Source organism: Mytilus californianus, unplaced genomic scaffold, assembly GCF_021869535.1.
Source record: "Mytilus californianus isolate M0D057914Y unplaced genomic scaffold, xbMytCali1.0.p SCAF_10, whole genome shotgun sequence".
In the NCBI taxonomy this organism is placed as follows: domain Eukaryota; kingdom Metazoa; phylum Mollusca; class Bivalvia; order Mytilida; family Mytilidae; genus Mytilus; species Mytilus californianus.
In genome coordinates, this window is record NW_026262582.1 from 23,525,568 (window position 1) to 23,551,485 (window position 25,918).

The 25,918-nt window shown below is 31.2% G+C and overlaps 1 protein-coding gene and 2 long non-coding RNA genes across 3 annotated transcripts in view; 1 reads left to right on the forward strand and 2 right to left on the reverse strand.

Moving 5' to 3' along the window:
* LOC127717799 (uncharacterized) overlaps positions 1–25,918 on the forward strand; it is a 73,177-nt gene that overhangs the window by 41,593 nt on the left and 5,666 nt on the right. The gene's annotated exons all lie outside the window — the stretch shown is intronic.
* The window catches only part of LOC127717801 (uncharacterized), a 61,997-nt gene that overhangs the window by 5,072 nt on the left and 31,007 nt on the right, over positions 1–25,918 (reverse strand). The window lies entirely within an intron of this gene.
* Positions 19,947–25,918, reverse strand: part of LOC127717793 (uncharacterized) — a 29,400-nt gene continuing 23,428 nt past the window's right edge. The window contains exon 12 of the mRNA XM_052223623.1: positions 19,947–20,199. Within this exon, the coding sequence (XP_052079583.1) occupies positions 20,059–20,199 (141 nt within the window). The 3' untranslated portion in view covers positions 19,947–20,058. The remainder of the gene's footprint in view (positions 20,200–25,918) is intronic.

Below are 25,918 nucleotides of genomic sequence, written 5' to 3' on the forward strand. Positions count from 1 at the left end.
ATTATTCCCAGCACATGAATTACTTTCTTATGACATACTGGATTTGTGTATAACAGTTGTTTTTTCCATATTTTCACCCACTTTGATGCAATTTACAATTAAAAATGACCATTCAAGCTGTCGGCCATTTTCATTCTCTTCAATATAAAGACAGGCCCCTGTCCATGTCTACAGTCAATAAACTTTTCCATCTTTAGAGAATAATTATTCCCAGCACATGAATTACTTTCTTATGACATACTGGATTTGTATATAACAGTTGTTTTTTCCATATTTTCACCAGCTTTGATGCAATTTACAATTAAAAATGACCATTCAAGTTGTCGGCCATTATCATTCTCTTCAATATAAAGACAGGCACCTGTCCATGGCTATAGTTTATAAAATTGTCCATCTTTAAAGAACAAATGTACCCATCACCATTGATCACAGGAATTACTTTCCCAAGACATACCGGTTTTGTGTATATAAATTGTTTTTTTCATTATTTCCACCACTTTGATGACATTTACAAGTTTATATACATGTATATTTACATTCAGTATCTGACAGCATTTTTTTTTTTCAGGATCTGCATGTTATAAAAGAACAAAGATGTTGATCAAATTTACCTAACAGTGCAGCATACAAGAGATGTAATATCATACAAATGCTGAATGTAGGACTCCCTAGCCTTTCTGATTGAAAAAAAGATTCCCTGGCAGACAGGAACAACTATAAGTGATGACTTTTTTTCAAATGTTACTGCACAGTCATGTAGTGGACCTATTACATGTACTACTATCAATGTGATACTAAGAAATGGTTTTGTAAGAGAGAAAATGACATGTGCTTATCCTGACTGTGAAAACACCACATTATTGTAGTTCAAATATCATAGTTCATATGCCAAACTTGATGTACATGTGTATGCGATTTTTGTGCAAGTGATGGTGACATCATTGAACTAAGAATAAATACAAGACTCCGCATTCAATCTATTGAATTTGAAACAGAAGTGGCAGTTGTGCAGAGACTATACGGATAAAAATGCAAATAAATATCTTGTGTTCAACTTCATTTGTCTTCTTTACGTTTACAAAGTATACATGTACATAATTTTTACATACATGTATAACAATATGATGATGTAGTATGATTGCCAATGAGACAATGATTTACATGTATGACTATCATTGGAAGGCCACTCTATAATATCTTTGTATATCATGAAAATGGAAATGCTACCTTTGTAGCATAAAGGTAGCATAATGTAAAAAAAGGGAAAATGTTCATTTATTCAACAACACTCCTGTGAATATATAACTTGACAGTACTAAAGGCAAAATATTTCGTTTCACAAATTCCTTCCTCTCCTCGGAAAATAACATATTTAATTGTTTACATGAAATGACAAAATGTGTAGAATAAGAAGCAAGAAATGTTCACTCTACTGTACACTTCTAGTCGCTCATATTAGTCATCATCTATGTTTGTTTCAGTCCTTTAGCAATGGTGCTTGTTTATATTTATCTGTTGTGTTGTGTTGTTTCAGTTTTACATGTCCTCATTCTGTGATCACTGTTTCACCTCGTCTATTTTGAAAAATGTTAATGCCAATATTTTCTGCAATAAATTGAAAAGGCACAGCTGCTATGACTATTCAGAAATGTGAGGTATATGTCAATGAGACAACAACCCAACGACAAAAATATTCTTTGCACATCTATGAATGTTTAAGAATTCTTGTGGAGGTCAAAAGCACATAACGTGTACTTATATATTGGTGACCTGGTACATGTATGTACCTATTGATGCATTCCGTCCTAAACATAAATTGTGTGAAGAGACCAAGCAGTTTATATGCTTATAAAAAAACTGATATTAAAATGAATTCCTGTATAACAAATTCCGGGAATGAGACAGTATTTTATTTAAACCAGATGAGATATTAGTGGTAAAGGTTTAAACAGAAGCAGGAGATGTCAAGGGGCAATACAAAAAGTACAAGGTCATGTAACACAGATGAAAAAATGACAAATGAAAAGAAAATAACAGCCCACATAGCACTGCACCGAAACATAAACCCACAAAAGATCAGATAAAACTTGTCTTCAATTTTAAATCTTTCTAATTTCAAACTCGAGTTTCACTACCCGATAGGAAAGACTAAAGATATGGATGTTGCAGTTCTTCTGTGGTCTATGAAACAGAACATTAAAATTCTACAGTTCAGCAGAGCATTTTACTGTACTTATGATACACGTTGTTTTTAATCAGGGTCTGTGATATTAAGTCTATTAAAAACTACAAATAATGACAGATTCATATTCAATATTTCATGACAGCAAAAATAGTGATTTCGACAACACTGTACATAATGTACGTTCATTTAGGAAATTCATGCAAAGGTTCCACAAATAATGTAATTGTAGGTCAATCAAAAATTAATCATTTAAATCCGTTTTCCACGATACAAAATTCTACTGGCTACATATTTTTTTTATATAAAAAAGTTGCTTTCTGATTTCTTTTTTTGACATGTTAAATGACTATTTTTGTTCCTGATTGAATACTTTTGTAGAATGTAGGACAGTAAGTCACAGGACAAAAAGTCACGGACGAAAAGTCACAATTCAGTTTTGAGATTATTTTTCTCTGAACAAGAAAACACTAATTTTAAAAATAATTTTTTGATTTTTTATTGAACTATAATATATGAAGCAACTTTGTAATTAAAATTTATTCAATAAATATCAATGATGATCAAATAATTGTTATGATAACAAAATGTCAAAGTAGTTTGGCACTTAAATGGCTTCATGGTGCCAAGAAATATATTATTTGCATGATTAAAATTAAATAATTTTTCATTTATCAAGGCTTATGAACAATTTCATGAACTTAAAAATGAATAAATGTAAAAAAAAGATATTATTTGAAGATCTTTCTCTTATATATTCAAACAATTGTCAATAAATTATTTGTGACTTTTTGTCCTATCCAATTTGTGACTTTTTGTACTGTGACTTTCTGTCCGTTTACCCTATTCATAGTATAGCCCAGTGTTTCTGTTAAAATAAAGTTCTGGTCATTGTTAAAATAATGTCAGAATTTGTTTAGTTGTAAAAACAATTACCAACTGAAGTAATAATCCACTTAGAACTTCACCTCCGGCAAAATTCAGGTGATCGGAGGGCAATAAATTGCGTAATCGCACACCTGTGAATCCACAGTCACATCTCTAAGGAAATAATGACCGGAAAATCGGACACACATAATTTCACTGTGTAATTTAGAAGCAAACTTTAGCAAAGAAATGTTTCTTGTAATATCATGATCATTACCAGATTTTACTTTTTAAATTAAAAAAAATGCCGAAAAAAAGATTTTCTCAATCAAATACATTAAAAAAAATACAACTATTTCAAGTAGTTTTTTAAGAAAAAAAATTTATTTGATCTGAAATAAGTTTTCCTATTACTTTTCTTGATTAGCTATCGAGGTTATTCATCCCTGAATTGTCTACATGTTGTAGAATAATTATCGACGAGAATCTCATTCCGGGCCGCGTTTTTTAACGGGATTTCACGGAGTTGCCAATCTCTGTGTATATATGTCTCTGATTTGAGTGTATACATTTATAGATAAATAGTTTCCTTTAATATAAATATAGGAATGAAATATATATATATATATTTTTCTTTTTTTTATTCCAATTAAAGGGCTCATGATCAGCAAATTAATTTATTACAATGATTTTGATAAGTGACAAATAATTTTGATAATCATATATAAATATGAATATTATCATCTCATTTCTTAAACCACAGCCAAAAAAGAGCCATACGTATATAAGTAAAAAGGCAAAACAGTTATATATAATATTAACAGGCAAATATTCTAAATGGGTAACATATAAACATATATGTACAACTTGATAGTTTTCCGAGTTCAAACGTTTATTAATATAAATTGCAATAATTTTCAATACCTATAGGTTGTAATAAGATCGTAAGGTCGCGAACTCAATGTTATCGATAATTTTGAGTGACTATATAGAAACTAGTACCAGAATCGTCAATTAAGGCAAGGCTAATATGTGGCCTTAAAAATCTCCGTTAATGTTTCAAATATAGACTGAAACGCAATTAATGTCATTTATGGTTTAGCCTTTTTAAATTTTGTTTTACTGTATATACATTGCAGGTTAACATGACAAAATTTGACAAGATCTTTTGATAATGTAACATTTCAATATATTCTTATCTTTTACGGTAACTGTGTTAATGATTTTTATCAATATTATAAGATCAAAATTTCGAGAAACAAAAGGTATATATATCATTTCAAGCATAACCGTTTACTATAACTGACTAAATATTTGTAAAATGCAAAATGTTCTTTTTCAGATACCGTTATATTATTTTGAAAATATTGCATAAACATACACATTTGTCAAGGGGAATAATGTAAAAGTCCCTGTTTTCTTTTTAAATCTCCTTTTTCATGAATAAAATGAACTAATAGTAAAACGTCTCTATCATATATTTAGAATGACCTATTATACTTCTTTCATTTATTTATATCTACGGATTCCCAATTTTATATTTATTAATGAAAAAAAGACGTCATAAAACATCGCATATAAACCGTCGAGGTTTTAATTATGAAAAATATAAACAAATATCTAACATTTTTCACATTCAACATGTTCAAATATGGCTCTGTTATAGTCAAATAAACTTTTTGGCATTGTTTTGTGGGCGGAGCGTATGCAAGATTACAATATGATGTGATAATGATAGAATAAGGAAACACATGAATGAGGAAACACATGATGAATGGAAGAAATGTGTTTCACACATGGTATCGGCCATCATTCTCTGTGTTCGAATGGAAAGAAATATTTGAAGAAAAAAAAAATGTTTTGTATCATTAGTTTGTTTTTGTTTTGTTTTTTTTTTAATTTTCAAAACATATCAAGTAATTATCATTTCTCTTTCAAAAAGATTGTTTTCAAGAATTTAAGTACAAACCAAAAAAACAAACATATCTATCCCTGTCCCTAGCAATTAAGGCTTGATGAAAATAACAGATTTACTTAATTGTATTTTATCGCTGTTTTTTTAATAATCTCAATTTCCTATGGAGAATATAAGGGAAATCCTAAAACGATATACATTTCATGGATGTCGTGTTTTAGTGTATTATCTTGCCTTTGATGAGACTCCTGCCGGACCATTCATTAAAAGACGGAGGTATATGCCTGTCGATGAGTTTAATCTCTCGTATTTCCTTCCAGACTATCATTGAAATATCTGCTAATCCACTGGTGGTATATAGATGTTACGTTAAAATAGTATAGCGTATAATTGCTTTCTGCTTTGAGTGAATTTGCACTACAATATTGACGCATTGTTCCATCGCTACAACTTCGCACAAAATAGAGACTTAACAAAAGTGTGCAGACTATTATAAGATAGATTAGATGCAGAATGTGACGTTTATGTCATGACAAAACATTAGTGACCTTTATAGAGACTATTTTTTTATTCAAAGGTGAGACGTAATTCATTGATTATTCTGGAAACGTTCCACACAAACCGTGGATATGTTTTAGTTCAAGTATTTATATTACTTGAATCAACAATGAGTACAGAGTATTACATTTCAATTTGTGTAACTGTTTTTCTTCTTCAGTAAAATGTATGTATTCTGAATATAAAATAAGAGATGTTGTATTATTGCCTATGATATAATAAGCTTATAAAAACTATAAATCACCGAATGGCCTATTCCGTTCTTAAAGCTATAAAAGTCACCGATATGTCGAACTGTAAAACTAAGCATACTAAGATATATATTGCATTGTCTTAAAAGAGAAGCGAATAATAGCAAAGTAATATTCAAACTCATAAGTCGAAAACAAACTGAAAATACAATGGCATACAACTAAAAACGACAAAAAGATTAACAACAGTACACAAAACGCAACATAGAAAACTATTGATAAGTTGTGACTATTTGATATAAAAGAAAATTCGACAGGTATTAGTCTGATCAATAATTGTCAATTTATTAGGGGCATACAATACAGTCGCAAAGGCAGATAATAATGCATCGAAATTTAACACGTTGTTTTTGCAACATTCAAAATTGGCGAAAAAGGACTAACACAATCAAATCGGAAGGCCAAATCTACTAATAGTACAAAATTTGAGACAAAATCAACTTCGTATATGCCAGTAATTCCTATTTTCCTATTTTGATGTACGACACGAATAGCTGCACGCGTACGATGATGCTGTAATAACAATACACAATTTCAGTCGCCAGTTACGGATATATGATCTGAAGTATTCAAAAACCTAGGTTTTCTATTTCTACTTTGAAAATACATGGGGCCCTATTATGCATTTGTATTGACAAGAAATTTTTTACAGTTTTTTATATCAAATAATTTAATGATTTCACAAAAAATTTATCGCTTTCAGCCTTCATTCAAGGCGCTAATTTAAAGATCTTTACATCAACGAACACTTTTTCCAAACAATCAAGTAAATATATCTCTATTTGTATAAAATATGTGTTATTTTCCCGGAACAGTATTGAAAAATAAAAATTAGCATTTTTACAAGAAATATGCAAATTTTAAATTGCAATATCTCGAAAAGTAAGTCATGAAGGTAAATTTTCTTTGCATATTTCGTTAGTGCATGTCAAAATTGACTTAGCTTGTAATTCAGTGGTGGTCGTTTGTTAGTGTGTTATATATTTGTTTTTTCGTTCATTGTTTTGTACATAAATTAGGCCGTTAGTTTTTTCGTTTGAATTGTTTTACACTTGTCATTTCGTGGCCTTTTATAACTGACTATGCGCTATGGGCTTTGCTCATTGTTAAAGGCCGTACGGTGACTTATAGTTGTTAATTTCTGTGTAATTTGGTCTCTTGAGAATAGTTGTCTCGTTAGCAATCATACCACATCTTCTTTTTCATGTTTGTATCAAAATTTGAAGAAAAAATCAACAAGAACTTTTTGTCTGTATCGTACGGACTTCATTTGACAATTCTAAATGTATAATGTCTAATCCTTTAAATCGTAGACCAGAAACAAACAGATGTTAAAAATTATAAAAAGAAAAATATATATATATATATATATATATATTCTAACACACAACAAAGATAAAAATTTAACTCTAGTAGTTAAATGCGTATCAAGATATAGAAAAAAGATAAAATATGTTATGGTGAAGATTGAAGTACCACGTATTTCAAAAACAATAATGTCGTGGTTCCTGTATTAAAATCACATGATGTTTAATAATTAAACAATGCACACGAAAGCTGTTAATCTTTTATGCATATAAATGGCACATATTATTTTAGTAAGTTAGTCACTGTAAATTTTCTGTTACTTCACTTTTAGTATTTATATAAATAGACATTTTGTAAACTGTTAGAGCAGGTCAGGTACACTTCCTTACACGGATAAGCATCATTTCAGAATACTTATGTTCCCACAAATATCATTGTTTGTTTAAATACTACTAAAAAATTTGTACCTAAGACATTGACCAATCCATTGAATGAGTTACAATGCACCATGGACTACTACGTGTTTACAATTCCCTGAGAACGCAATGTTTCACAGATTGCCGGAACATCATTTCATCTTTCCTTTTCTTTTAATATGATTATAATTTGTGACACTCTAACTTCCTGAGTAGACTACAATAACAATTTAAGAATAAACCAAGTCTTCCTTTGGGGTGAAACCAAAAACGATGTTTGCTGATTGATTAAGAATTGGTTGCATTCAAGTCAATTTACATTTTTCATTGTTGGAGGACGTACGGTTGCCTATACTTGCTTACATCCACTTCATTTGATCTTTGGTGGATAGTTGTCTCATCTGGTAATCATACCATATCTCCTTTTTTGTATAACATGACATTTTATACACATTGCTGATTTGGTTTTAACGCCATTTTTTCTTGCTAGAACGCTATGTGATATCTGTATCATAGATCATAACACAGATACTCCATTTATCGAAAATGTCCATTATGTACCTTTCATTACATTAAAAAAATCAAAACATCATATGTTGCAATAGACCAATGTCATAGTTTATAGTCCATATGTTTTTTTTTAATATGTGCTAGTTACGAGAAGGCAGTCTGGGTACACAAGAAATGTTTTTGCATGTTTCTAACAATGAAAATCTTCACCTCGAATTGTAAAATATTAGTGATTTCATTTTAACTGTTTTCTTTTCTGTTGTAAACTAAAGTTTCTATACGAAATGTACTATTTGTCCAACCATAAGGACACAGTTACCATATAAATCGTATCAATTCCTCTCGTTAAAATAACTACGATTGTAATAGGAAATATGAATAAATGACAAGTTGTAGACTTTCGCCCACTGTTTTTGAATGGTCTCATGTTGATCAATATTTACTTTACTATGTAGTGTGTTGTGGACATATTTAGTTGTTTTCGAATTATGCAATAGTAGCATCAGTTTAAAACTTACGACTTATGAGTTTTAATTGTCCCATCTGTATTATCCGCCATTTTTAAAACCATTTAAATAACTAAAGATTCGTTTCGCTTGCTATAACCTTTCAGAAAATTCCTGTCCAAATGATGTTGATAAACAGAACCTAATGTCATGACCAACTCCTTAACCCACCACCATCCCCCCATTACGCAATAATAACAACACATGAAAAATGTAATTATTTATTATTTATACCAGCTTTTAATTTATTATATACTTTTAGATATTGGTCGTATAATTTGACTACCATTTTCTGTTCCTTTGTAGATATTTTAGAGATGCGAGATGGTTTAGAAGGCCTTCCAGCAGCGCCACAGCATGATGAATTGACACATGATCTCTGGACACATTTACAAAAACACAGCTTCCTACAGAAGCTGCAAACACCAAGTGCACCAACGAGTCTTTGTGGTTTCAGTAATTTCTCTGAGAGAAAAATGTTGAAACATTGCAATTAGTTATATACCCTATTAGCAGCAAAAGAAATGCATCACATCTTCCACTATTAAGTAGTTTCGCAATTTCTTGTTTTTGCTAAAAATTTCTAATATATTTGTAGCATAAACTTAAATGCAAAATGTACAAAGAATTTATCAATTCAATAGTCATACAGTGAATGTAGTTACTAGATGGAAATATGATAAATAATAAATAACACTGTCTCATTGGCGTATATCATATTATTATTTATTCTCAACGAATATGTATTAGTTAGACATATATTCAATCCTACTTCAAAAATTACAAATAACTATGGCGTCCTTTTACATTAAAGTAACGATAAAAATGTGAATCAAACAAAGATATACGATACATGTACTATATAAGCATGTATGGAATAAAAATAGCGACATTATAAGCAATAAAATCAAACACTACCAATTGAACTTTAACTGATGCGCATTTCGGAAATGAATTTCTCTTCGGTGATGTTCAAGGCGTTAATATTTAGAAATCCAAACTCTTTTACAAATGTTGATTGGCTAATATATCAAAAAGACCTGCATGATGAAGATGCATCACTAATTTTAATTTTTTAATGATTTCCTTAAATTTCCTGCAGCAAATTTCAATGACTGAATGCAAATCTTCTCATTGAATTAAGCTTCCTGAAACATACTCAAACACTTAATAGTATTACAACAATTTAGGATAGCACAGATCGAAGAAACATAATGGCAATGCAGGCAGGCATTCCAAAAACATGATAATAATTTGCGATTGATTAATTTAACGTGTTTTAACGCAATTTTCAGCACTATTGGCTATATTGGTGGAGAAATCCAGAGTGCCTGGGGAGTACCACCGACCTTCGGCAGTGGCGGATCCAGAGGGGGGCGTAGAGGGCGTACGCCCCCCCTTTGCCTGAACTTTTTTTTTGTTTTTTTGTAAAATTATTAATCAGACTAGACTTAGTGAACTTTGCCATTTCCCGGCAGTGTATTTAATTGTTATGCGACAATTCTTTACTTATAAAGATATTTTTCGCTCGTATTTACTGTAATATATTATTGATTATGTGTAAGTCATGTGATTCGCTACGGTGGAGTTGATCAGTACGTCGAAAAAACGACACTCAGTCATGCACTTTGAAATTCAAATTACAGTAACACATTGCTTAGTCGGAAGATGACAAGCATGACGCCTTCAAAGCGACAAAGGATTGAGCAAGAACGTATTGACTTCTATTTCACAATTCCACTCAACAGAAAGTAATATTCTATTACACTCTCATGAAAAAAAAAGTTCCAAAGCAATATTATTCACCTACGAAAATATGTGTAACCCCACACGCCCCAGCCAATTATAACATTGCTGAATAATGATCCCCAGTCAGTAAGCTCTAGATAGATTTAAAGTCTAAGGTACGGACCATTTGATTTGATAGGGCAGTCTGAGATATTTTAAAGAACAAATTTTGACCCTGGTGTTTGCCTTAAACAAAAGTTCTGGCCGTATCTGTATTGAAAACAATTATCCCCTTTTTTGAAATAAGAAAAAAAAAATCCAACAAAATTATTCAGCATTAAATGAACGTGGTGAACAAAAAACGGGCGTAATTTGTTTGGGGGGTTTGCATGTAAATCCCATATCTGACCGGAATGTCTGTTTCGCCGAACTGATATACGGAATACTTTTTCAAGGCCCAACTGCAACCTGCCTGCTGGGTGTGGCCTTTATGTCTCCATTTGTCGACCGTCATTCACAACTTCGTTGGCATTTGATTTTCAGACTCATTCGTAGCCTTTGGTTGATTTGGAACCCCTCATTTCCCTTGTTGGGTGAAACATTTCAACCCGAAACATTTGGATAAAAATTGCTTGTTTGTCTTTGTTCGTGTCGGTCGTATTATAAACTTCATTGAATAGCCGTATATCATGTTTACAACAAGAAATCTGTGAGGTTATGCTTATTAACCATACAACAAACGAGAATTTTCCATGTCCATTTTTTACTGACAAATCCCACATCAAATATATTAGTACATAGCTTTGGATCCTTTCAAACATTTTATAATAGACAATTAATGGGGAGAATGCGGCATCAAAAATGTCCTATAAAATATACATGCCCCACGTCAGGAATCGTTAAAAATGTGCATTTTACATTTATTTTATGTTTTTTATCCCAAAAAAGGTAAAAAAAAATTACGCCTCGCTCCGCTCGGCGAACTTTACATATTACGCCCCCCCTTTCCAAAATCCTGGATCCGCCCCTAATCGGCACGAAAACTTGCAAAACTAGTCAATTAAGATTGGAGTCGAATGCACCTGCCACTTGCGGGACTCGAACTCACAGTAGTTGAACTACTTAAATCACTCGCCCACAAAACCCCCTAATAATATAAGCAATACAAAAAAAAACAAAACAAAAAAAAACGTTACAGCACCGTATTGCACTTTTTGTACACACACTGGTTTAAGTTTCTAAGGTCGTGTTAAAGTTGAGCTTGTTGTCCTGAAAACGTAAACCGAAATCTATTACGTTCCCATTGATACAAATAAATGTTTATATGTAAATTCAATTAGTTTTTATTTGCAATGTAGTCAATGTAGCCTTTGTGTGGTTTGAGTGTCGATTAAAACAAAATTAAAAAGAGTGTACAGCGGTATACTACTGTTGCCTTTATTATTTACGTAAATCATGACTTGTGAACTTTGTGAATTTTGATTGTCCAAATGGCATGTGGTCTTCAACATTTTCTAAATAAAGTAAAAGCGGATTTTGTAAAGTATTTGTGAAAAAAAAAACATTGGACATACAATTATATTACAAATGACAAATGACAAATGGATTAAAAAATACTTGCCTTTCTTTGTAACAGGATACTTATTACGTCTATACGAAAGAGTTAGTCCACTCAACATAAAAATTACCAAATAAAACAGAAAATGGTATTTTAATTCCATGTATGTCGTATGTCAAATCAATTGGTAAATAACTTTTGAATGTTTCCCTCTGATAAAAAGTTGTTATGTTTTGCAGTTTCAAATGAAACTGTGTATGATAGGTTTTTGTGTCGATCCAAGTAGATCACGGTGTTTTATGTTTCCTGTCAAATAACTCACTGTGTAAGATTGTTCTAAATATGTCGACTTAAATAACTCACATGGGACAATTGTTGTTTTTTTATATATCGTCTTTCCTCGCTGAAAAAACTCACAAAGTTTTTTGTTTTGTTATCTCACTTTAAAAATAGTGGCGGGTGTATGTTATGTATCGTAGCTGACTATGAATAGTTATATGTAATATGACATCTTAACTCACGTCAAGAAACTGTCACAGATGTATGTTACATATACGTGATGTCTGAAGTAATTCACTTGTAGTATTGTTGTTATTAAGATTTTAACAACCGCTCATGTCCTATTGATGCATATGTTGCAGTATAGATGTTCTCTCAATTGCCTCTCTGAGTGACTACTCATCAAAATTAAATCTTTAGAGTAACTAGGACGAATATGTTGCACTGCAAACAAGCATGAAATGTGATATATCTTACGATTATGGTTTCAAGAGAATTTATGACCTCGATATCAAAATTTATTTATCACATGACTGCTATAATTTGTATACTTAACCCATTTGATAAACTTATACTAATAAATAATACATTAAATTATCTAATACTCGATAAAATGTATCTTAATTGATAGGTTTTATTGTTGAAATGGTATATTGTATTGGATAAAGACAATTTAATTACCTTAAATATATGCAACATATTGTAACATAGACAGAATCTGAGTATATATGGAAGGTTATGTTGACAAACATAAGATTCATATTACATTCAGATTTTCCGGAATTCTGATATCGAACTCATATACATGCATATGTTAGTTTTTTTCTTTTGAATTGTTTCACATTTGTCACTTCGGGGCCTTTTATAGCTGACTTTGCCTAATTGATTTTGCTCATTAATATTTATTTAGCATGTAGAATATAAAATAAGAAAAAAAAAAAAATCTACAGAGGCTGACAGTATCTGGCTTTAAGTAAAAATGAAACCTGTAAGGTAAATTTATATGTATATGCAAATCTAAAACCGATATTCCAATATTGCTTAGTTAAAAAAAAAGTGATGGTATTCTCTGTTGCTTTGATTTATAAGAAGCGCATTGATTCGAAGGCTAGGTGTATATACAACAAATTTGTTCTAACGTTTAGAATCATTTGTTTTCTTTTTTGGCGTTTTTAGCGTTTCGGATGAAGGTAGTTCCAGAAAAGCGCCTTGAACGTTGCACACGAAATTATTTTTAAGGTTATTTTCATTATATGTCAGGCTCAAATTTTAAAATATTATTCATTTTTTCAATCATCTTTTATGAGGAAAAACGTTTTACAGCAGTTTCATGTCAGAAAGGGTCATTTTCTTGTAGACAGCATAACACCTTTCCCTAACAGCAGCCATCTCAGACAAGCCAGACGTTTTTGAGTGAAAAATTAGGAATAAAAAAAAAAAAAAAAAAAAAAAAAAACCTACTGTCCACAATCCCTCCCCTACTGAAGGATTTTATGCTTAAATGATTCAAATTTGTATGAAAAAGCACAGTAAAATACCATCTATTATTTATTTTTATTGAGTTTTAATATTCTGAGCATACCCTGAAACAATTTGTATACATGTTGTACAAGCATAACTTGGAAGAATCATACATTTTCATTAAAATTCAACAATTTTTTTTTCCTAAAATGCAAAATTGAGATGAATATTGTGGCTTATTAATTTCCATAAGTTTGACACTTTGTATGCTCGGCAGTTTGTATAATTTTCAACATCCACAATTTTCAACTTAGGAATATCTTTAAAGAAGACAACAACTCCCTCTGGTTTTATTTTATAAACATCTAACATATTGTCTTTTAAGATTTGTTGGTGTCATGTTAGAACAGTGTTGGTCTTTGATTATAAACCCTATTAACATTGAGTAAAATTTCGAACGTTTTCAATGTAGAACCTTTCGTTTTATTACTGCTGGTATCTGCTGTTGTAATAAATCATCCTCTGCATAATGGAATATCGCATATGCGGACACTTCAACTAGGCAGTAACTTGTGAATAGTTCCTTTTTTAAAGTAAACGTACGTTCATTATACTTTCAAACACAATCATGCTAAATAAACTCATTATATAAACCAGATTTTAAGTTAGACACAAAGTGGATGTTTAACTTGAATTACAGCATGCTTATTGATAAAAGTTTTTAATCAGAACTATTACATGTTAATAGCTTTTGCAGGCTTTTGTTTGGGAACATTTCATTTGGATCAGCACCAGACTTGTTTAGTTGCTTTTTAAATGCGTTGATATGTTGTCCCATATGCTGTAAAATTGAAAAACTATTAACTTTCTTACACAATATTATATAGGTGCCAATGCAAATTAGAAATTCTGGATGTTTTATTTTTGTGTACCAATTTTTTGCAAAAAAAAAAACAGGCTGAAATAGAATAGACTATTTTGAATAAAGAAATGTGTATAATCATCATAATTTCGTTTAAAGTCACATGCAACTTTAAATTTTAGAAAAAAAGTTGAATACGTTTAAAGTACATGAATTGCTATGTTTTACTATAAAACAAGTGTAAGTGTGTCATACACTTATCCAAGAATTACCTGTATGCCGATAAATTATGTTGATCAATTTTCATTTTTTATGCATTTTTTCAAATGTAGTTATCTTTTCATTGAACTAATACTGAAATAAGAATAGTAGCCGTCGAGATCTTAAATAAAAGCTCCCGTGTATTTGTTACCCCTAAGAAAAAAAATCAAAATAAGAAGATCTCAAATTCGCGGTAATTTCGAAGTCCGTTTTTAATTTCAAAATGAAAAAGAGGGGGGTATTGATTATTGATGATTTTGTAAATAAGCACTTTTGATCAAAATATCGAATAAATTAAATAAGGAATTGATAATAGATATCGCTTGTGGATAAGAGAATATGTTGTGCATACATTTATAATTTAAAAAAAAATGAATCAATTAACAAATCTAAGTGATCCTATAATACCTTTCAATAGATGAAATAAAACTTGTATGGGGCCAGTGATTTTAAATCGTAAATGGGCAGCCTTTATTGCAAATACTGTACAACTACACGAACTTTATCACAAACCGAATTTAAATATTACTGATACAGCAGAAACTTCAAAATTTCAAATATTTTGTTAACCACAACTCCTAACCCCCTCTTTTGTTGTTATGTTTCGGAATAAGACGTATGTGCAACTGGACCAAATAAATCTGTTACCATTCTGTCATTGCTAATTAGCATTTAAACAAATAAAAGTGAAGGAAGAGCCATAAACGATCTTATAAATTAACATCTTGTTTCCAACACATAGGTTATCATCTGATGTAAAGTGTACACCCTTTGCGTTCCGAAAAGTTCTAACAGGTGTCAAGTTCATATACGATGTATTTATATAAATCATATGCTATTACTGTCAGTCATCGGACTGTATAAAACTTCTGAAAAGGTACTGTGTAATGCTTATTTATCTGTATATTTTTTTTAATTCAATTCATCGACTAATTTTCTATGATTTTTTAAGCAATAATGCCAATGAATACTATACATTTGCCTTCGGGTTTATATGATCCGTTCATCCTATTTCTACTCTTCAAAATTCAAGAGTCTATCCTAAATTGAGGTAAATTATATAGCCTTCCAAATACCGTTTCGATTCCTAACATCACTGAAGAGACATTAAGTGTCGAAATCCTGATATGGTGTACTAATGTTTGCACCTTTTGTTTGCGGTATACCATCTTTTCCGCAAGTTTATTGTTTTCTGTTTGGTATTAACCATGTTAGATTAATAGTAAACGGGATACTTAGACCACCACTTAGATCACTCGCCGGTCGATGTATATTATCTGTGAATAGATCCTTATCTTTATAACTTAACTTTGATTACTGACCTATGAAATGAAGTCAAGGTCACTTCATTACCTAATCAAATGTCTATTACCATTTAATCGTCAACTGCAAGGTTAAGACCAGACAATTTTAGTATCGACTATTTTATTTTTATTCCTTGTATATCCGGGAACCATACCATATTGGATTGAAAATGTCTTATATTTGAGTTGATAAAGAGAGGCGAAAGATACCAGAGGGACATTCAAACTCATAAGTCGTAAATAAACTGACAACGCCATCGCTAAAAAAGAAAGAAAAAAACAACGGACAAACAATAGTACACAAATCACAACATATAAAACTAAAGACTGAGCATCACGAACCACACAAAAAACTGGAGTGATCTCAGGTGTGTGTTTATTTGAGTTGAACTTGTTGTCGTGTGGTTCGTGTTTCTCATTCTTATTTATATATCGTATTACCTAAACGTATAATCTAGACCAGCTTTTATTGATATCCTAATGGACCTTTGTTGCAATTTCTAATCTATATAAATCACCCCTATACCTACGGGAGAAAATTATTACACCAGAGTCACGTTATTAAGAAGGAGATGATATTTTTAACTCCCTACATTTAGTTTGATGAAATATCTAAATCATTCACTTGATGCTTTAAATCCTTCTCCTTGAAAAATAGTGTAGTATCGTGATGGACAGTACTATTATTAATACCTTGCTTCAACGAAATAACTTACTTGAGTTATTGAATTATTGTTTTTTTAATCATACATGTCATAGAACCCTGTATTATCAAAAAAAAAAAAAAAAAATAGAATATTAATTAGAAATGAATTAGAATGATGTAGTTATGTTGTCTTGTTTGAAACAAATACTTAATACCTTATTACGTTCGTTTCATAGTGACATATATGTGAAAATAGAAGGATTTTTATAATAACGATTACAGAAAAGAGCATATTTGAAGGTTGTGACAGAATTTTTTGTTCCCACCATAATTGATATTTTGACAATCAAAATTGAAATAAAATGAATTCAAAAAATTAGATAGTGCCTAACAACATAGGATATGACATGCATGTTATTGTAAACATTTCGTTCTTGTATAGCAAAAACCCTTATAATTTTATCATGATATTGTATATAGCAACTTTAATTATTTACAGCATTTTGTTGACCGCTAAATATCATTTTGTTGATTCGTGTCGTTTGGCTTTTGTTTCATTTTCTTCTCCAGGAATATCCTTTTAATGATAGCAAATTGAGATAAACTGTTGTAAGAAATATCTAGTAAGTGCTAACAACAAAACTTATTCAATCCCACAACATGCCCAGTGTCTCTCGATAACCTTATAAGTGGTTGCTTGACATAATTTAAAGTTGATTTTGTTGACTTTAGTATTAATAACAAATCGTTGTTTGCACTTGGCATTCCTACGGAAAACAGTTTGTTAGCTTTCCATAGTATCATCATGATCATAAACCCTGTAGTCAGTGCATAGCCTCTCAATTGATTTATAATATCGATGCGTAAATTTTAAAATCAATAATTATTAATCAGTTTCAAACTTCATCGGACGACATTAACCATAGATGATTCTGGCTATTCTCTTTAAATCCCTTTTCGTCATAGCCCTTTAGTATTTATACCTACCTTGTAAACGTTTAAATTTTATCGGTCTTATTTAAGGTCAATCCAAAAAGGCGCCTCTTACGCACTAGCTTTGTAAAGATTTATTTTCATTGTATTCGTCTTTTTTAACACCACTTAGCTGTTATCGTTCAAAAAAGTAAATTACGAGTTTAAGAAAAAAAGTTCAATCATCGTAGTAGCTTGTGATTTGGCACTGAAATGATTCAACTAGCAGTAAGTTGACGGTCATTTGATTTCCTTATTCTCATGGAAAACTATTTTAATCTAAGAGAACATGATTAATTGATTTATCTATTATTTGTAATTGGTTTTGAACGAGTTTTCAGTTACAGTGAGTACTCTTAGATCGGTACTTTGTGTCATTTATGTAATTTTTTTTTCTAATTCGTTCTAATTTGTTGAGTTTGACCATTTTTAAGTATTCTCTGACAGTTTGTTCTTAAATATTCTGTTACCCCACTGTCCCAGGTTAGGGCAGTGTTGATCTTTGATAATTGTGTTTAACAATCCAACATTTTCATTCCTAATGGTAGGTTAAACATTGTTTTATAGCTATCAAAACCGCCCACTTGTATGACAGCTGTTTATAGTTGCGTTATATTGACATATTGGTAATAATCCCAAATAGAGATAATTGGTAAACGTGAGAGTAATTTAGATCATGTTTCTTCATTTTAGATATGAAAATGGAATTTCATAAAATCACACAAAAGGTTATACAATGTGCGATTTCATAGTTATTGGTGAAAATAAATTTACTCTCTGAAATGTCCCTTTCAATGCAAAACAAGAACTTTTGTAAAGGGTCTGTATAACTAAATATATATAGATTTCATGAATGCATTTCCATTGAAATTGGCTTTGATATGTGTATAAAAATAACTGTAATCTATTTTTCGTAATAAAGCATTGTAAGGCTAAATTAAACGTTTTTTGAAAACAAAATAATGTAGGTTTAATATTATCTGTTTATCACAAATACTAATTTTCCTTATATGATCTAGAATATAAGGTTCTAGTATCCTTTTTTTTACGTCTTATCCGGAAAGAAATCTGTTTGTTTACATTTTTGATAATATGGACTTGAAAAAACGTGGTCACACTCGAAAAAAACTGATCAAATCACTTGAAAAAACACAATCTCAGCCGGACACTCTACCTACTGTAATTAGTATTTACTTACAAATGACACGAACTTCCAATCCACAAGTCTTTAAACGTTTTCTTTCGTCGTTTAAAGTGCAATGAATTGAAAACAATTCTCATATTTTACATAGTCGAATATTAGCACTGAGTTGTTGAGTTACCAAGAGTTGATTTTATATTTTACAAAACTTTGTTCAATCAAATTTCCTCAACTGTCTTCGTCACTGTTATAATACATGCGTGTTCATTTTCATAGTAACTATGCATTGATAACAACAAGCTTTGAGTAACATACCTGTTGATTTTAATCAAGGTATGGTGAGAGGAACAATTATTGCCGTAGTATACTTTTAATAAACATGATAAAAGAAGTGTCCCAATCTCTTAACTCTATGTGATTCGTGTTTAAAACTATCTTTTAATGATAAAATTATATCAGTTAACAGGACTGAAATTTAACAAATACAACGATGATGATAGCTATCCTTAAAAACGTGTTATGATGAAAAGTGACTTGACCCCTTTCTTCATGTATAGAAACACTTTGACGATATATGTAACAAATTTGCCACACGTTTTAAACATGACAACAGGAGCGAAAATGAACTTTTTATCTGGCTCAAATCTAATGAAGTCACCAATTCATCAATGTCATCAACTGCAATTTTATGTTTAACACGTTTAAGTGGTGATCGATTCCATTTCTGGCTACACTTTTAGCGCATACACTAAATATATCATCTAACATATACAACATTTGCACCATGAATCACAATCTTAATGATAAGATCATAGGACAATAAGCAATTAAATCAATATTGTTTAGTAATCTGAATAGTCAAACAAATGTATTCATTTTTTATACAATATGACTATCAGTGACTCAATAAACAAATAATCAGCAGATTGCATTAACTTGCAACTGTTGGACATCAGGTCAATTGTCAATTACATAACTTCTGTGGATAACTGAACATTATTCCTGTTATCTAATAGCCTATTCAAATAAATCATTTAAAAAAAAGGATATTTGGTTTGAGTGCCAATGAGATAATTATCTACGAGAGCCCTGATGACGTAATCAACTAAAGGTCACCATGCTGCCTTCAACAAAGCTAATTTGAATAGGCCATTATACATTGGAAATAAACTTCTAACATTAAACATGTTATCGGGTCAATTTTATAATGCGGAATCTGCTCAACAGGTTACTTTTCAGAATGAACATTTTTTTCTCTCCATTTATTCATATATTTGTTTAAAAATAAAAACAGAATCACAGTTACTGAAGTTGGACGGATAATTCACAGAAATCACAGCTTATTCCAAAATGTTTTGGTCAGGTATGTTATAGTCGTAATAGTTTTCGGAGGCTTTTGAAGAAACATTCCATTTGGATCAGCGCCAGATTTCGTCAGCTGCTCTTTAAATGCGTCGATATGTTGTCCCATATGCTGAAAGATTGAAATCAATAAGTATTGTAACTAAATGTTTAAATTAGAAATTTCTCTTTTCTGCAAAATTCTTTTTTATACGAACGACTATGCGTATGAGAACAACGAACTGTGCGCCTTCCCTTGCCGACCGATTCTTATTATCATATGAGTCGGAGTTCTTTCAGACACTTGTCAAAACAAAAGATTAAAGAAGCTAGATCATTTAATTTCACATGCAGATATATTGATGATGTTCTTTCAATTAACATTCCAAACTTTTCAGATTGGGCTCCAGTAATGTATCCTCCAAAACTCGAAATTAAAGAAACAACAGACACTGTTTCCTCCGTCTAATTTTAAGACTTATACCTCGAATTTGACATAAGCGGCCATCCCAATACCAGAATCTATGACAAACGAGATGATTTTAATCTTCCAGCTATATAGTTAACCCACCTTAGCAGCAATATTTTAACTTCACCTGCACATGCGATATACATTTCCCGACTCACTCAGTATTCAATAGCTTACAGCTGCTACTCATACTTTATAAAACGTCACCAGTGTCTGAACAGAAATTTGATGAACGTCTCGTCCTTTTTAAAAAAAAAAGAGTTCATCTGAAGATACCAAGATCTTGATCAAGATCATGTACCAAGTCAAGAAAATGACAGTTGTTTTCCATTCGTTTGATGTGTTTGAGCGTTTGATTTTGCCATTGGATAAGGGACTTTCCGTTTGGAATTTTCTGCAGGGTTCGTTTTTTTTGTTATTTTACGTTATGATAAATATTCCGTTTCAACTTCACAAATCATACATGATGGTCTTGAATTATATATTCTAGGTACTGACGTTGTTTATCATATTAATAACGTGTTAAAGTGTTCTTTCATTTGTCTTTATATATTATCAACCTTTACTGTGTAGTCCATTTTTTGTAATATTCTTTTGGCGTGTTATTCCTGTCTTATATATTTGCTGATGTGCTTTGTCTATATGCCATTTTGTTTTCTTTGTTGACATATTTGTTTGTTTTTTATAGTGAGTAAGATTATAGCACAATGTTGACTGCTGCACCCCAAATTTAGACATTTGTACCTATTATGTCTGGTTTTTGTTTACACATTGTTGTCAATATAGTGGAATTTTATACGACTGTCATACAAGTGAGAGGTTTAGCTAGCTAGAAAACCAGGTTTAATCCACCATTTTCTACATAAGGAAATGCCTCTACCAAGTCATGAATATGACAGTTGTTTTCCATTCGTTTGATGTGTTTGAGCTTTTGAGTTTGCCATTAAATAAAACACTTTCCGTTTTGAATTTTCCTTGGAGTTTGTATTTTTGATATTTTACTTTTTGCTTCATATCTAGGGGGTCAATATTAAGTAAATGTCCGAAGCCGAGAACACTTAGACATTGAAGTTATTAATAGATTAATTATTTTCAATGTATATTTGCAATATGCCTAATAGAAATAGTAGGATATAATGACTTATATTTCGATCCCTCCTAGGGCACTCGTCGAGGTACTTATTTGAAGTAAATTCGTTAATACGTTGCTATTAACGCCATCCTAATCGACGAAAACATGACATGGTTATGACTACGACAATTATCTAAGGTTATGTGTGAAACAAATATATTTTAAAAACCATTTAAAGATAAATGGCGTCCATTAAACTTTCGAGTTAATAACTTTTTTCTATTTGTACTATTTAACTGTGTAAGTCTGATACTTGTCAGAAACATAAGAAAATCATTGTGAATTTTTTGCTGGGCCAAGAACATCTGTTGAAAATAGCTTACATTTTGCATTCAAGAATACCATTATGCTAACAGAATAAACTATATGATACAAACGGGCTATGCTATTTCTTACCTTGTAAATATGGTCCTCAACACCAGGAAGAAAATCCCACTGCTTAGCTAAATGTGGAACACCATCTAAAGCCATCGATTCTGTTCCTACATCAATACAAAACTTTTCCCACCCTTTTGTGTCGACGACACTTAAAACTTCTATACACAACACGTGACCAGATCCGCCAAGGTCAGGATTTCCAATTATACCAGGACAAAGAAGTGTGTCGCTGAAAATGAGATTTTATTTAAATTGAAATAGAAGACACATGGGAATAATCTACACGCATCCATCAAATCACACAAAATACAAACTGCCGAAGAAAAATTCGACGACAAAAACATTATGTTGTACTGTTCAATATGCTTGTTAATTCCGTTTACAATTCTTTCTTATTACTTCACATTAAATAAGAACGTAAGATTGACAAAAACACAATGAATTTAATATCGTTGAGCCCCAACATCAAATTGTTGCAAAACAGTATTACATAATGAGCACCATATAAACAGGACGAGGAAGCGACATATACGTTAGCCTTAGGATGTTGGTTTGGAAATTATTTTTTTATTGGCATATCAACATACACATAAAGCAATGAAACATATTTACATTATATTTGATTCATTTTACTTGTTTGTGAAGTTCAGTTTGATATTTTGAATGGGTTAAAAATTGAAAAGACACGCTATACATTTCAGCGTCCGAAGCGCTTTTCTTACCTTCATCAAGAACGCTAAAAAAAACATATTTGAAAGCCAAGTGGTATAAAAACCTAAACGTTGAAAAGCTATATGATCAAAAAAACCTTAGAAATAGCCAATCAATCTAAGGTCAACTTTACCTGAGGGAGTTGAAACCTTAGTTTCTTTTTAAATTTAAAAATTCATAAACGGACATTTTTTGAAAGGTTTGTTTCAATCATGTCAGTACCGAAGTTCCGACTACTGTGCTGATAATACTCTCGGGGACTGATAGTCCAACAGCAGAGGTATCAACAAAGTGCTGTAAAAAATCAAAACAACACGTAAATCTGTTTAATGCCACTGCTCGTGAATGTTTCGTCTCCGAGTTGCCTGATAGTCAGCATGTTTGTGTTGACATGAAATATCGTTGATCTGTTTATTGTTCTGGTAATGTGCTGTTAATTATAAAATTTTGAAATAGTCCTTACACGAAGATTGGTCTACCTACAGGTATAGATTGCATTAGCCTTATTTGGCATAACATTTAATTTACCGCTATTTAATGCTTTTCATCTTAGTTTTTGATTTTGCTTATAACAGTTTTGATTCGAGCGTCACTGGTGAATCTTATGTAGACCAAAGGCACGTTACAAAATTATAAGTCTGATATCTTTAATGAGCTTTTTATTATCAGATTTACCTGTGACCCATACGCATTTCCAAAGCAATGTTCAATGGATACTCATCTTAGTCCTTGTAATGGTCTACTTTGTTCACAACTACTTGAATTATCTCCAAGAGTCGATGAAAATCCCCTCTTAAATCGAGTCAAAATCCATGTCATTTACAGGAGCCTTCTTAATGAATTGTCTGAAATTCATAAAATATCAATGATAAATCTGTTACAACATTGACGAGAAAAACATAACAGCTTGCTATAAATTATGTCGGTCTTTATTTACTCCGATTAGATTATAAACTTTAGTTTGTTAAAACATCATTTAATAGTAATCGTGTGCTGTTGTCAATTAGAGGTTTTCTATACAACTTTCCATTTTAAATATTCCTTAAAGGTTTGAGGCAGAAACATTTACTCCTTTTCGCTATTTATTAGTTTGAAATACTAGTACCAGAACACGTTTTAACCCACAATTATACAATTATATGAGATAAAATTATGTAATATTCTTTCTTGATTCTCATTTTTTTTAGAAAAACTGTATTGCCAAGCAAAAAAAGAATACGTTCCTTTTCAATTGTTGAACAAATAATGCTTTTTGGTGATTCAAATGGCGTTTAACCAGAGAAAAAAATCATAATTACCCTTTTTATAAAGTTGATATAATAAATTACTTACCAAGTGACTTGTATTTTTCCTATATTGAAACACTTGTTTTATTTCTTGCTTCATGCAATAACGGTAAAATATTAAATAATAATTAAACCTGACAGTAATAACTAACGTTTATATCTAGATTATTGAGTTTAATTTCACCAAATAGTTTAGCCGCTGGTCGTTGGTATACATAAACGCATGAGAAAAGAATAATCCACTTACAGGTAAATTGGGATGTAATGTCCTGCAAATCTTTGCAGAAAATAAAAATTTTTGACGGTATGTCAGTCAGATAATGCATATTTTACGGTCGGTTTTTCATTTGAAAAATCCTCACATTCCTCTGTGTAATATACGACCTGACAAACCTTAACACATGCAATAATTTATAACTTCAATCTTATATCTTTTAACCTAACCAAACATACAAATTAGGCCGTTGCTTTTCTTGTTTGAACTATTTCACATTTTTCACGTCGGGGCCGACTTTGGTATAGGTTTTTTCCATTGTTTTTGTTTTTGTCGTAGGTAAAATATCGTTGACATCCAGTTATTATGGACGTTATTAGCCAATCAGAAGTTTTAGTTTCCACTTTGAAAATATTTTCCAAAAAGCATTAAGATCTCTAAAGAAAATTTAGAACATTCAAGACTTAATTCGATCAGTTGTATCATGACATCAAAGTGCCAACGAACGAGAGATAAACGTACAAGAGAAACGAGAAAAACTAACAGCCTAATTCAGGTTAAATTAAAAGTTATAAGATTGAAGTTATACATAACGAATAAGTTTACCTAAAATGTACAGCGTGTGGAAATTCATGATACTGTGTACCGCTTGGGTAAATGATCTTCTTTAACGCGCCAAACGATGACCATGAATAAAGTAGAGTCAGAGCAGGATTGCCTGCTATTATCGGTGACATGATTGCCAAGGCTTCCTGTGTCAGATAATCTTTTACTTCTTTCCAGTCATAATAGGTTTGAGTTGCCGTTTTGACTTTCTTCGTTTCTTTGTTAATAATTTAAATTTTAAATTTAATGGTTTAAAAGTTTGTTTTTTTTCTAAATAAAGCAAAACGAGATGACATAAACAAAAAAAACATAATTAGTGTAATCTTGGTTATATTGAAACATTTAAAAGGTCAGCGTTGGTCACATGTCTTATAATCAGTGTCACTGAATCCGTCAGTATGATAGTTACGAATAATGAACATTCTCGTAGTATGGAAGAATTAGTGCTGAGCTTCTCTGAAATCATTGGTAATTCGAGCTATTTTTACTTAGAAAAAAATAAATAATGCAGACGTGGTATAGTTGGCAATTAAACAACAATCCACGTATGACCAAAGGTGCGGATTTTAACAAATGCAGGTCACCATTTGGTGGTACAGAAAATAGCAACATCTCACTAGATAATAGGCTATAACGGCCCAGGGATAACGAAATGCCAACACAATAAAAATAAATACCAACGGCACTCTTTAAACAATATGAATAATGAACAACAATAGCAGGCACCAAATGCAACAAACTATAACCACTTAACTAAAGGGCCTGGGTTGGGACAGCAAACCTTGAGATCATGTCGGGGTATATATTGTTTGTCAGCGCTTAGCTCTCCCCATTACCTGTCAATTAGCTGTTACAGCCAAAAAATAGCAGAAAAATGTAAGAATCAGTTGAAAGGTCTCGACGTATTCTACTAGTACAAAGCTTATACACAACTAGCAAAATGACAAAGTACTGATCTACTAAAAACAAGTACAAATAGGAAGTAGTTTGTATTGCTTAGTATTCGAAAGATTGATTTGTTGTCTGTTGTCGGTATTGTTGTCATTTTTTGGTTTA